Source organism: Cnephaeus nilssonii (genome assembly GCF_951640355.1).
Source record: "Cnephaeus nilssonii genome assembly, chromosome: 9".
NCBI classification, from domain to species: domain Eukaryota; kingdom Metazoa; phylum Chordata; class Mammalia; order Chiroptera; family Vespertilionidae; genus Cnephaeus; species Cnephaeus nilssonii.
The window spans coordinates 52057197-52070888 of NC_137080.1; the positions used below are offsets into that span (position 1 = coordinate 52057197).

The window sequence follows — 13692 nt, forward strand, 5'->3', positions numbered from 1 at the left end:
CAGGTCACCTCTGAGAGCCCTGCAGACCACCAGCCTTCCCACTCACCAGCCAGCGTGCGGCTTCTGCTCTGCCTTCCTGCCCCTTCGCTCCTCATGACCATCTGGCTTGTCCAGGCTTTCGGGGATACTGTTAGCCATGCTGGTGGCATCTAAGCCCAAAAAGGTGCTGGCCTTCCCTTTAGCCCAGTGGTCGGCAGACTCATTAGTCAACAGAGCCAAATATCAACAGTACAACGATTGAAATTTCTTTTGAGAGCCAAATTTTATAAACTTAAACTTCTTCTAACACCACTTCTTCAAAATAGACTCGCCCAGGCCGTGGTATTTTGTGGAAGAGCCACACTCAAGGGGCCAAAGAGCCGCAGTTTGCCGACCACGGCTTTAGCCTGTCTCAGCCCACTCTGGAAGGCTCCGGGCACCATTTCCTGACGGCCAAGGATGGCACAGCTCACCAAGTGTCTCAAAACATGCCTGGGCATTTACCAATGAGAATGAATATCCCTTTCCACACCTCAGCCCCAGGTACTGGATCCTTGAGCGAAGCTCCAATGTGGAAAGGCGGTCCTATCCCCCATTCTCAGAGCTCCACAACTAGTCCTCGCATGAAAAATGTGCCAAGGATTTTCGCCGTTGTCACGAGCATAAAGAAGATAAAACCACAGCTCTAGAGATGGTCTGTGGTGACAGAAGACGCTCAACATACCAGAACCCCCCATGGAAGCCTAATTTCTAAATCTCGGAATGTCCTCAAAGCTATCACTGCGGGTAATCACTGTAGCCAATGCACCTGAGGCAGCTGCAATACATGATGTGCACTCAACGAGGTCTCACAGAGTTGGACGAAGGTAAAAGGCCAATCACAGAGGAGAAGGGGGGGAGGAGGTACAGGCACCTGCTGAGGAGACAGATGTCCATTCATCACCCCTCAGGATGGGGTCCACTCTACACCATCAGCACTGTACCTGAAGCACTTGCTATCAATGATCAAAAAATTCTTTTATTCCTTCATCCCAATATGCTGACCACTTAGATAAGAGTGCTTTACTCTGCACAGGACCTGCGTATACAGCAGTGAGAACACCTGGTCCTGGCCCCTACAGTTTGCTCTGCAATCCAGTTTTCCACAGCCTATCACACGGACCCGCCTTAGGATGCAGGAGAAAACAAGATTTGGGGGTTTTCATCACCTCTGGGTGGAATGGCTCTCTCTCTGCATGAGGGTTACCTGTGGAGGACTCGCAAGTAGATGGTGTGGATTTAGCCCTAGAGGCCCTAGAATCTCCGGAAAGCTTCAGTTCCAGATTCTGAATCTTCAACATGCACCAGGTTTTTAATTCATCCACCAAGGACATCTGGAAAACACCCACAAAATAATCAGGGGAATTTAATCCATGGTTAATGAATAAAGCATCAAGAATGGACTTTTAAACTATGATAGTTGAGAATACCATCTTGACAAGCCCAAAGACTGTGGATAACCCACCCTCCCACCGGCCACACACAACCTCTTTGCTTGCCCTCTATAGACCAGGATTCACCCAACACCTGGCTGACAGTGTCTATAATCTTCATTAAGTGACTTAGAGCCACCTTCCACTTAAACACCCAAAGCTTCCCACGTCTTCCCAAATAAGCAGTTCTGCCTGCTTAGGAGCACGGGCTCTCATACACCACAAGTGCTCATTTTACGTCTATTGTCCCGAGTAGACCACACACTCCCTGAGGGCAGGAACCAGATCTTGTTCAATAGAGTAATGGCCCAATGAACGCACTACACATAGACGTGGTTCGGGGCAGACGTCACATTTCCCCCAGCATGTTCTAGGAACTTTTCAGTCCCCACCTAATGCCGGCATATTCAGCAACAAACATGAACTGAACGACAGGTCCTTTCCTATTGACTTCATCGCAAAGTGATGCAAATGACGTGCTATGTGCTGCAAACCCTTTCAGGGGACCACAGCCTCTGAGTTTTCAATGATAGGTCTTTTAATTCCAAGGAGAAGTGTGGTAAATCACCAGGTAAGGACTGATGGGTACTGGTTTTCACCTGGCGTTTCTCGCCCTCAAGCTTCTCTGTGTCCGAGTGCTGCTGCAGGCGGCTCAGGCACTCTGTCCTCTCGGCCGAGAGTCGCTCAACCATCAGCTTGTCCAGAACACGCATCTAGGATTCAATGGGCAAAGACTGCATGGCTGACATGACCTAAGGATGGACCCCTGAGGAGGGGATCAGGGGCACCAGACAGGGACAAGAGAGAAGGCAAGCAAACCTCCACCCTCATTCTATTCCATTTTCATGCAGTATTCACGGAACTCTCATTTTTCAGAATTCTAATCAGGATTCCATGTAGGCCAGTGTTTCTTTTTCTCACTTGTTAAAGTCCCTAAGGGGTTTAAGAAACTATGAATATACAGTAATTATAAAAATTGAGCCAACACAGACCTTGTAGGTAAAAGGGTATTTCTATAGGTCTCAGAACAGTGTTTCTGTGACTTTGATTGAAAAGAACTATTTCTTAAAGCAAGGATCTATTCTCCCCCTTTTATTTTTTAAAAATATATTTTTATTTCTCCAGGACAGGAGAGGGAGAGATAGAAACATCAATGATGAGAGAGAGAATCATTGATCGGCTGCCTCTTGCACGCCCCCTAATGGGAATGGAGCCTGCACCCGGGCAAGTGCCCTTGCCTGGAATTGAACCTGGGACCCTTCAGTCCGCAGGCTGATGCTCTATCCACCAAGTCAACGCAGCTAGGGCTCTTCTCCCCCTTTTAAATGTTAGTGGCTGCCTAAGAGGAGTGAAAGCAGCTGGATGCTCAGGGCATTTATCCAGCCAGTGCACAAATCCTCCTGGTGCTTCACTAAATATGGCCAAAGCGAGTGTGAGGAAGGCTGTGGAGGGAGTTCAATGGGCATGACCAGAGAAGAAATGACTGTCACCACCTCTCAATCACATGCCCGCTGAGTCCCCTCTTCATCTTGACACTTCCCACAGGGCCCTAGGGCCCAGGAGGGCTGAGCCTTCCCTGCTGCGACAAGGTCCAAAGAGGAGGAAGCAGTGGTTGTGAGGGGGACATCCCACCAGGGCTCACGGGGAAGCGCCTCTCCTGTCAGGGACAGACAAGACGTTCCACCCTGGGGTCAGGTCTGCAGGTGCAGGAGGACCTTTGGTTTTGTCTATTCAGCCCTCATTCGTCTCTGTGAACTGTTCTCCCGTTTCCCACGACTGGCCTGCTCTCCCGCCTCATCATCCCCCATACAGAGGCTCTGCCAAAGCAACCAAGCTGACACGCAGCTCTGTCCCCTGCAGGTGGGACTGGTCAGGCAGGGGCACCGGGCTCATGCGGAGCCACATCCTTCCCCTGCGATTTGGGATTAGGACTAAGAGTCTCTGCCCAACGGTCACCTTCCTTGAACCAAAGAGAGGTCCTCGAGACATCTCAGCATTCCCCAACTACGTTCCTCTTTGGGCTTACACTAGCTGAAGTGGGTTTTTAGTCACAAAACAGTTTTAACCAATATATTATGGCTCCAAGAAAAGATTTCTTAAATGGGCTTTCCACTAAAGGCAAATAGCAAATAAACCTTAAAAACGTTCAACCTCTTCACTGATATGTGGAATCTAAAGGACAGAATAAGTGAACATGTGAAACTGAAAGAGGCTCATGGATACAGAGAACAGACTGATGGCTGCCAGAGGGGAGGGGTTTGGGAGATAGGTGAAAAGGTGAAGGGATTGAGAAGTACAGATGGGAAGTTACAGAATAGTCACGGGGCTATAAAGTACAGCCTAGGGGATACAGTCAATAACACTGTAATAACTAGGTAGCGTGCTGGAAATACCAGGGGAACACTTTGTAAATTATACGAATTCGTGCACCAGTGGGGTCCCTCAGCCTGGCCTGTGGGATCAGGCCATAACTGGCTCTCTGACATCCCCTGAGGGGTCCTGGATTGCGAGAGGGTGCAGGCCAGGCCAAGGGACCCCACTGGTGCACGATCAGAGTCGGGGAGGGACCGCGGGAGGCCTCTAGGGCATGTCCAGCCTGTCTCACTCAGTCCCGATTGGCCGGACCCCAGCAGCAAGCTAACCTACCAGTCGGAGTGTATGCCTCCTGGTGGTCAGTGCACGTCATAGTGACTGGTTGACTGGTCGACTGCCTGCCCCCTGGTGGTCAGTGCACATCATAGCGAGTGGTTGAGCAGCCTGAGCATATCATTAGCATATTACACTTTGGTTGAATGGCTGACTGGCCGACTGGACACTTAGCATATTAGGCTTTTATTATATAGGACTAGAGGCCTGGTGCACGAAATTTGTGCATGAGGGCGGGGGGTCCCTCATCCCGGCCTGCACCCTCTCTAATCTGGGACCCCTCGGGGGAGGTCTGACTGCCAGTTTAGGCCCCATCCCTGGGACCCATCCCACAGGGATGGGGCCTAAACTGGCAGTCAGACATCCCTCTCACAATTTGGGACCGCTGGCTCCTAACCACTAGCCTACCTACCGGCTTGATTGCCGCCTAACTGCTCCCTTGCCAGCCTGATGGCCCCCAACTGCCCTCCCCTGACGGCCTGATGACCCCAAACTGCCCTCCCCTGCTGGCATGCTGGCCCTCAACTGCCCTCCCCTGCTGGCCTCATGGCCCCCAACTGCCCTCCCCTGCTGGCCTCATGGCCCCCAACTGCCCTCCCCTGCCAGCCTCATGGCCCCCAACTGCCCTCCCCTGCTGGCCTGATCACCCCTAACCACCTCTGCCTCGGACCCCACCACCATGGCTTTGTCCAGAAGGAAGTCGGATGGTAGGAAGATGTATGGTCTCCCGGTCTAATTAGCATATTACCCTTTTATTAGTATAGATATTATATAGGACTAGAGGGCCCGTGAACAAAATTTGTGCATGGGGGCGGAGGGGGTGTGTGTCCCTCAGCCCTGCCTACACCCTCTCGCAACCCAGGACCTCTCGGGGGATGTTCTACCAGCAGTCAGACATCCCTCTTGCAACCCAGGACTGCTGGCTCCTAACCACTCTCCTGCCTGCCTGCCTGTTCGCCCCTCACCACTCGTCTGCCTGCCTGATCGCCCCTAACCACACTGCCGCGGCTTCGTCCGGAATGACATCCAGAAGGTCATCTGGCTGTCCTGTCTAATTAGCATATTACGCTTTTATTATTATAGATTGGCCTGGACTCTTTAAAAAGTTAGTATTACGGGGGGGGGGGGGGGGGGAGTGCGTGGAGCTGAAAGAAAGAATCAGGAACTGTTCTACGGTAAAAGAGACCCCCCAGAGATAACACAAATGCACAAAAGATTCACTGGATCCTGGGCTGGTATTTAAGATAAAAACCACTATGCTGTATACCTGAAACGAATACAAGGTCATGTGGAACGTAAACTATAATTGAAAAATAAAAATTAAAAAACACACAAAAACAGCTATAAAAAAACCCCCACATTTTGGGAGACTTGAGAAAATCTGAACTGGATATTATGCAATTGTTATTCATTTTCTCAGATGTGATGATGGCGTTGTGTTATGAAGGTGAAAGTCCTCACTCGGAAATATTTAGAGGTGAGGTGGCAGGACAGTCTGCAACTAAACCTCAGTCAGTTCAGCAAGAGAAAGGTGTATGAGAGACACCCAAAGCCAATGTGGCAACACTACACTGAGTCTGTGGGGAGACACAGATAATATTCCATTATCTCAACTTTTCTCTATGTTTGAACATTTTCAAAATAAAAACTTGGGGAAAGGAAAAAACCAGAGACATGATAATTCTAATTTTGTATGTAATGGGAAAGAGGTATGGAGCACACAGACATATAAAAAGACATGAAGAAAATAAACCCAAATATTAATAGTGCTTTCTCATCACTATTAATAGGGCTTATAGGCAATTTATTTTACTTCCTAATTTTCATAATTTAAAAAATGCTCTGTAATAGGTATATGTTACTTTTATAAACAGAAGCATAAACATGTTCTTTAAAGATGTAAATAAACAGGCTTCAACAAAATCACATAGGCAGGCCCCTTCCTGTCAGCCCACCCACATGCTGAGGGCAGTTTGCAGAACAGGAGGGTGTGCCCAGGTGTCTCCCATCACATTTCCACCAGAAACCCGCGCACCAGGAGGCTGGGTGCTCGCTTACCTGGTGCTGCGTCTTACTCTCCATGTGCCCCAGCTTCGTATTCATCTTATCCTGAACCGATCCCAGCTCCGCTCTGATCTCCTCCACTGTCGCCTCCAGCTGATTCTCCAGCTTGTTGATTAGGGGTTCACATCGACAACCATTTATTGGTGCCTAAGAGGGACACAAAAAAGGAATCGATCCAACTCACTTGGATCCTTCAAAAACTGCGTTTTGAGTGCCCATCATGTGCCAGCCAGCAGGGCAGGGGGTGCCGAGATGGAGGCCCCAGGAAGAACCAGAGGGGGTAACGGAGTCCCAGGCTGCTTTTATCCACGCTGGGCCCTCAAGATTACCTAGTCACCTCAGGACCGTGCAGAAAGATCTGTAAGCACCCGTTTGCCTGGGCCTAAGCAACAGGAGGGCCTCCCTGTTTAGGTGGGGCGGGCCACCTGCCTTCTCCTTAAAGCTCATGCCCACTTAAGCCAATGCCTAAAGTGGATGTGAGCCCCAGGATATGGTGTTCGACAGACCGCCCTGCTGCAGGCCCGTGGTCCCACGTCCGCCGGGGCTCGGCAGGTACCTGCATCACTTTCCCGTCCTTGCCCCGGTACAGCGTGTAGAGCTGGTACGCTCTGAACTCGTGGGGAGGTGGTGGGGGTGAACACCGATGCCGGGGCCTCTTTTTCGGGTGACTGTGAACATGTAAATTCTTCTGGTGCCCAGGCTGTTGGTCTGCCGGTGGGGTGGGGTCGGAAAACGCTGACACCTGTGGGAGAGGAAGACGCGGCACCTTCAACACTGTGACAAGCGCAAGACTGACCCCTGGCCAGCGGCTCCCATCTCACCCGCTCTGGGCAGAGAACCCCGCCCGGCTTCACCTCAGGGTGTTCTACTCCGAGCACCACCTTCCAGAGAAATGCATCCGCAAGCTAACCTTGTGCCTGACGCTAACCAGACTTCACTTCTGTGCTCTGGCTCCAAACCAGCCAGCCCAGGGAAGGCGCCTTTTGGCCACTGGGCATGCGGCTGCCCCAGGGCCCTCGGTCAACCGGCTCCCGGCCCTCTCTGGGCGGCTCTCACGTGCCTCCTGACCTTGGGCCTTGACTTTCTCCTCCTGTTGTCCTTTGCTCGGGGCTCTGGGGAGGCCGACAGGAAATCTTCTCTGGCCTCTTCTTTTCTGGGTGCAGCCTGGTCACTGCTAGGGGTGTCTCCTGCCGAGACACTTCCCTACAGAGAAAAAGAGCCCAGAAATAGGTTCTGCTTGCCCCCTTGGCCTTTTTCAATAACGCTGTAAAATTCTGTTTGCAAGACTCCGTCCACCACAGGACCCATGGGAACCTTTGCCGATGACCAATGTCAGACACAGGGCACTGCTTGGCGGTCCTAACCGACCGTGTGCGCTTTTCCCAGGCAGCTGAACGTTTGGCTTTTACTTTATTTATCAGGTGTCAAACTAAACACTCTCGGATCTAATTCAGCGGGAACTTCAGGAACCTCAGCACTGGAGATTTCTGTGTGTTTTTTGCATATCTCAAGAAAACACACACCCCACCCCCATTCTTTGCACGTGGATCCTCAAATCATAGCAGAGAGAACCCCCTGAAATGGAAAAAAAATGTTTCTGGTCCTTGTGAGGACTTTTATAAATGAGTATTTACAACCGAAATAGGAGAAGAATAAGTACTTGGTATAAAACGTTATGTGCCCCAAGTTCTCTCTCTCCCCTAGTCTTCCTCCTGGGAGTGGTTCCGTCCAGGGCTGCCGTTTGTAGCAGTGCGAGCTGTTCGCTGCACACGGGCACCTGGCAAGGGGGTAAGTGGGCACAGGGAGCCGAAATCCAACTCAGACTCTAGTCACCATGTGTGTCCCTGCTGCCCAGGGAGCATCTGCTTCTAATCTGCACAGCCTCAGCCCACTCCCCACGCGGACAGAGGAAGCAACCTTCGCCGGTGGTTCTCAAAATGTGACCCCATTAGAGCCCCCGGGAGGACTGTTCAGATTGCTGGGCCCCAGCCAGTTTCAGATCTAGTGGCTCTGAGGGGAGGCCCCACACCCCGAAAAGCACTGCTCTCCACGACTACGGGCACAGTGACAGAGCGGCAGTGCCGGCCACAGGGTACGCAAGGCCACAGACATGGGCTAGTGACCGGCCTATGACGGTGCTGGGAAATACGGGCAGCACACACGCAGGCACACGATTGGAAATCCGGGGGGAGTGGAGGACGTGACGCCAAGGGAACAGACTGGCAACAGTCTGAGGGACCCCAGCGAAAGGAAGAGACCAGAGGGCATGGCAGCCGCCAGATGAACCTGAGGAGGCAGTTCCCACCCCCGAGGGCGGGTGGGGCTGGGGAGGGGCGGGAGGGCTACCCCCACCTTGCTTTGGGCCACCTCATCTCTTGGCACAGACTGAGCTCTCCTCTCTTCCTTGAGCCTCTCTCTCTTTTTCCTCAGACTTCGCCCACGACTGAAGCGCAAGACCTGAAGGAGGCAAGAGGCATCGTTACGACCGGTGCGGCACAGGCGAGAGAGGGTTCTCCTGGGACCCGGCGCTCGGACCTGAAGGAACTTCCAGCCCAACAGGGAGACCGAGCGTGCACATCGACCACCTCAGACCTCCTGCAATGCCTCCTGCCGGGCACTTCACAGGCCCAGAGATGGACACTGTCCCTGACCTCAAGAAGCTTACAGTCTATGACGATAACAGGCATTTGTGTGCCAGGCCAGGGCCACCACGTCGGTGTGCAGGCTGTGCACTGCCAACCTTCAGAGAGCACCACTCCCACAGACGAGGGACTGGGACATGCGTGGCGTCCCTGGAGCTGTCCGTGCAGCAGTCCTAGGCCGGCACAGCCTCACTCACTAGCTTGGTTCACTGGACCCAAACTACCCATCAGATTTTCTCTTGGTCAAACCATATCCAAGTCACGTACAATTTGATGAAATAATATTGAGATACATCTATGACCCATGGTACCCACCATGGGGCAGGAACCTCTTTCCCAAAAGGAAGCATTTGGTCGGCCCCTTAGAGAGGTGGAATGGACACAGGCAGGTATGTGGGGTCCGACAGGCCCAGGGATGGGACCCAGCAGCTGTAGGGTCCCTGGGCAAGTTGTCTGACACCTCTGTGCTCTATCTTCTCCCACGTGAACACAGAAGAGTTGCTGGGATTAACCAAGGAGGTGGCTGGCGCACCTTGGACCCTCAGTCACTGCCGGCTGCCTCCACGCCCAGAGGATGCTTAACCAGAGAACAGGTGTTTGAGCTGGTGGAGACCGGCACTGCCCCAGCTCCACGCCCTCCCCCCAGCCCCTACTCCCACTTCCAGGGTTCACCTCCCTTCCCCAAGGAGGTCCAGAAAGTGAAAACACTTTTCAAGGACACGCTATCTTTCTGCAACAAACAACATGTTATTGTTGTCTTATATAAACAGACAAGGGCTCTCTGACGTTCCCCAAAGTATTTTTCATCTGTTTCAGACTGTCTTCTCCTGTTCATTATGTTCCAGTGACACCCTTACAACAAAAAGAACCTTTATGGGCAGTGGGTATCACATAAAGGGAAAACCCCTGACAATATCTGCCTGCAGATAAACCCGATTTTTAAACCCTCTTCTCACCGCCGGAGCCAGCAGTTCTGAAAGCCTAGGGACCCCTGGGTCATGAGATTAAGACTCTAATATGAAGATGATGTGAGCCCTTTTCACTCTCGCTCTCTCCTGGGTGCACAGGGGCACTTACCAGGGGCTGCATATGTGGGAATGCAGGTATGACAGCGGCAGAAATCAACGAACCCTGCTACCTTCTACTAGGTAAGTAAGATGGACAGTAAGGAGATCAGCACAAATGTTAGACAGGGCTGCTCTTCTCAATTTTGTTCTGAAAGATTTTTTTTTTTCACAAGATAATGCTATTTCTATGAACACAAAATGGATTTCTAATTTGTAAATTAATAAACATCTTTACTATTTCTCAAGTTTAATTTGAATTATGATAACTACCGATGAATAAAATTCACATAAACAAAGCTCCTTGTCACCTCCAAAATATTTTAAAAGGGTCCTTAAACCAAAAGTCTGAGAACCACTGTCCTGAGCCGTTTCCAAAGCTAAGTTTAGACTTATTAAAAGTCGAGTCTGATAAAAGGAAGCGACTCATTTATGGCCACTTACAACAGGATACAGTACCAGGTTCTGCCTGAAGTTCACTCTCAGAAGCACTATTGAACCATGTCAATCAAAAATGAGAAGTGACACTCAGAGGTCACCCAAGCTAAAAATAATCACCAGAAAAATTCCTTCCATAGATCATGTTACCAGCCAGTGAACAATCGTATAACCACCAAATGAAACATCATCAATCTTCCCCAATTCACAGAAATCAGCGAATATTGCTCTAAAGTCTTGGAAAGAAACATCCTGCTGTGAACCATCAAAATCCACGGCCGACTAAGGCACCAAGGCAAAGGGATTTCTTATTTCAGACAAAACAAACAGTAAGGCTATTTCTGTAACAACAGAACAGCAGGCATATAATTTTATGCATATTCCAAAGTTCCTTCTTTGTGTTGAAAATAGGGTTTAGCATGTACAATTATATAAAATGAACTTCCATAAAATGTCATCCTATTTGCTATTCATTGTGGGCGTGGAAAAACTTAAGTCATTTTTTTTTGGTTTGTTTTTTAAATATATTTTTATTGATTTCAGAGAGGAAAGGAGAGGGAGAGAGGTAGAAACATCAACGATGAGAGAGAAACATTGATTGGCTACCTCCTGCACGCTCACACTGGGGATCGAGCCCACAACCTGGGCATGTGCCCTGACCGGGAATCAAACCGTGACCTCCTGGTTCATAGGACAACACTCAACCACTGAGCCACGCCGGCTGGGCGCGTGAGCCGTTTTTAAATGGAAACACTAAAGGAGAACTGCACAGGAAAACTGCCCGTGCTAACGCTTCCCTGTGAATGAAGATCCTTGGGCTCTGGAAGAACAGGTGGGTCAAAGGCCCATCAGTCTCTGTGTGCCTGGGATCACCCACCCACAGTACTTGATGAGCTTCAGGTGGCTGAGCACACGCTGGCTGTCCACCAAACTGCCAAACAAGGAAATGCAGATAATTGTGATGAATTCTGATACTTACGTAGCACCTCGTGCTTCTTAGTCAGTGGAATCAATCCAGGATTCATGAACTGATTCCACTGACGAGTTCTCTGTAAATAACTAGAGAGAAGTGGAGCCTTTTCCCAAGGAGCACTGACGTGCACCGGCCAGGGGCTCCGTGCACTTCCAGGGACCACTGAGAAGGACCAGCTCCACGCACAAGAGGGTGATCAACGTTGCAAAAGACAAAAATAGTATCCACTTCCAGAAACTGCTTCTATCAGGCATGTTTTTAAAACTTAAATGCACCAACGGCCGTGCAGAGCCCTGGGCTGGCTGGGACTGAGCCACGATGCAGCAGGCTGGTGTCCAGGTCCTCCTCGGCTCCCTGACACTTATCTTCTTGCAACAGTAGTCAGGATGAGGTGGAAAGCAAACCAGTGTTTACTACACTGCAACACAGAATAGCTCCAATTGGGAAATAACCTAAGTTAAGGAAATGGTTTAACAAAATATAGGCAGCAATAAGAAAATAATACTGTGCCTCCATTAAGATGAGTAAGTGTGATGACCGCAGAGCATTTTCCCATTACAGTTAGAATAAAGGGCACACCAGAAAAGGTGCATAATTGTAGGCACAATTATGTAAAAATTACGTATCAGTGGAAGGTGATGTGAAGAAACAAAAGTTATTTCGGGGTGCTGAAATGATGGCTAGCTTATAAATTATCACTATAAAATAATTTCTTTATTACTTAGATCATTTCAACCTCAACTCAAATGATATGTCATCTTTTTTTTTTAATTGACTGATTACCAAAATACCACTCTTCAATAAAAAGGAAAGGAAATGACACCGTACCTAACTGCCTCTAAGTAGACATTTACTGCTTTGTCTGCTCAGAATGGGCCCCTCCTCCCACTTCTCTCTAGAAACGCCCCTTGACCACATGGTCCAATGGATGTGGCCATCTTTTTACTAGTAAAGCCCTTGCCACACTTGGTCAGGGCACTTGCCCCAAGCTCTTGGCGATGTTTTAAACTGGAACTTTTTCCTGGCTGAGTACCCGGGGAGTTACAATCCCGGAAGCTGGTGGTGACAAAATCATGCCCATCCATGAAGAACAGCCTGCTGGGCCCAAGTCCTGGTGCTGGTTATCCCGGAGGCCCACTGGGGTCCCCACGTTTCCCACTGCCTGGTTAGTAAGCCCCTGGGTTCCCTGTTTAAGTCAGTTTGAACTGGCTTCAGTACATTGCAACCAGAGACTCCCAGTGACTTTGTAGCCCACATAATCCATACAGCAGAACATGCAGCAAGTCCTACCTGGGGAGCTTTAGTGAGGAGAAGAGCAACTTCCGGATTATTGTGGTAGCGGGCGGCCTCCAGCGGGGTCTGGCCTGCCTGAGGAAGGGCACAGGGGAGGACAAGTGAGCACTGGCCACCAACCCCGCACACATGTAGCCCACCTGGGACAGCAACCCTGCACTCAGTCACACCAGCACCGAAACACACATACGACGTGGCCCTGCTCTTGAGCCTCCTCCCAACAAGGGAACCGAGTTCCCCCTGAGGCCGCAGCAAGAGAGGGTCAGCGCTGACCGAATGGGCAGTAAGTGCTCCAGGAGCCAAAGGTCAGGGGCACTGCCCCCCTGGAATGCTTTCTGGAAGGTGGAAAGCAGACAGGGCCAAGGTGGAAGATTTCAGTTCAGGAAACTCAAAGGATCATAAAATCCAGCTAAGCAATGACATTTCCCTGGAGAACAGGAAAGAAGACACCTGGACGGGCAGGTGAGGGCCCAGCCAGAGTCTCAGGAACTGGGTTGTGAAAACAAATGAGGAAGCTCTGGCCATAATGGAGGCTCCAGGGAGGGTAAGCCAAACACCAAGAGCTGAAAACAGTGGGATTCCAAGCGTGGGGAAGGTGTGCAAGGCATCATGGGAGAGGTACCATAAGGTACCACCCATAGGCACCAGAACTGTGAGGAGGAAGGGGAAACTACCCACAGGAGCCTTCACCGGCTTCACCCCCCTTGACTTCCAGACACTCACACAACTGCTCTGGCCCCTTGAGTCTGACTCAGGAGGGCACAGACCACAGAGCAGCCTGGAAAACAGGCACCTGAGCTGGTGGCTGCTACAGGATCTGGGAGAGAGGAAGGGGAGGGTGTCAGAGGAAGGGCAGAGGGAGGGAGATACTGAGAGAGAAAGGAGGAGATAAGGCGACTTTGGAGAAAAAAGGGTTAGACGTTGTGAGGATGATTAATCTGATGACCATATGGCCATTTTCTTGAGGAGCACGCCTGTCAACAGTTAACATCCCTTTACTTAGACATCCCTGACCTTTTCACACCAGGTGTGCGCACTTCAGCCAGGAATCTAAAGATGAGTCCTCAGGGCTTGTCAACTCATGGGGCAGCTAAGATCAAGCGTCTCCCAAGTCCACCCGA

The 13692-nt window shown here is 50.5% G+C and overlaps 1 protein-coding gene across 4 annotated transcripts in view; it reads right to left on the minus strand.

Moving 5' to 3' along the window:
• Window positions 1-13692, minus strand: part of ANKRD6 (ankyrin repeat domain 6) — a 149145-nt gene that overhangs the window by 3581 nt on the left and 131872 nt on the right. For all 4 annotated transcript variants that reach the window (XM_079780525.1, XM_079780523.1, XM_079780526.1 and 1 more), the window contains 7 exons: window positions 12569-12646; window positions 8514-8618; window positions 7230-7364; window positions 6718-6903; window positions 6156-6308; window positions 2051-2164; window positions 1226-1352 (listed from right to left, as the gene is read on the minus strand). In XM_079780525.1, the coding sequence (XP_079636651.1) occupies window positions 1226-1352; window positions 2051-2164; window positions 6156-6308; window positions 6718-6903; window positions 7230-7364; window positions 8514-8618; window positions 12569-12646 (898 nt within the window). The remainder of the gene's footprint in view (window positions 1-1225; window positions 1353-2050; window positions 2165-6155; window positions 6309-6717; window positions 6904-7229; window positions 7365-8513; window positions 8619-12568; window positions 12647-13692) is intronic.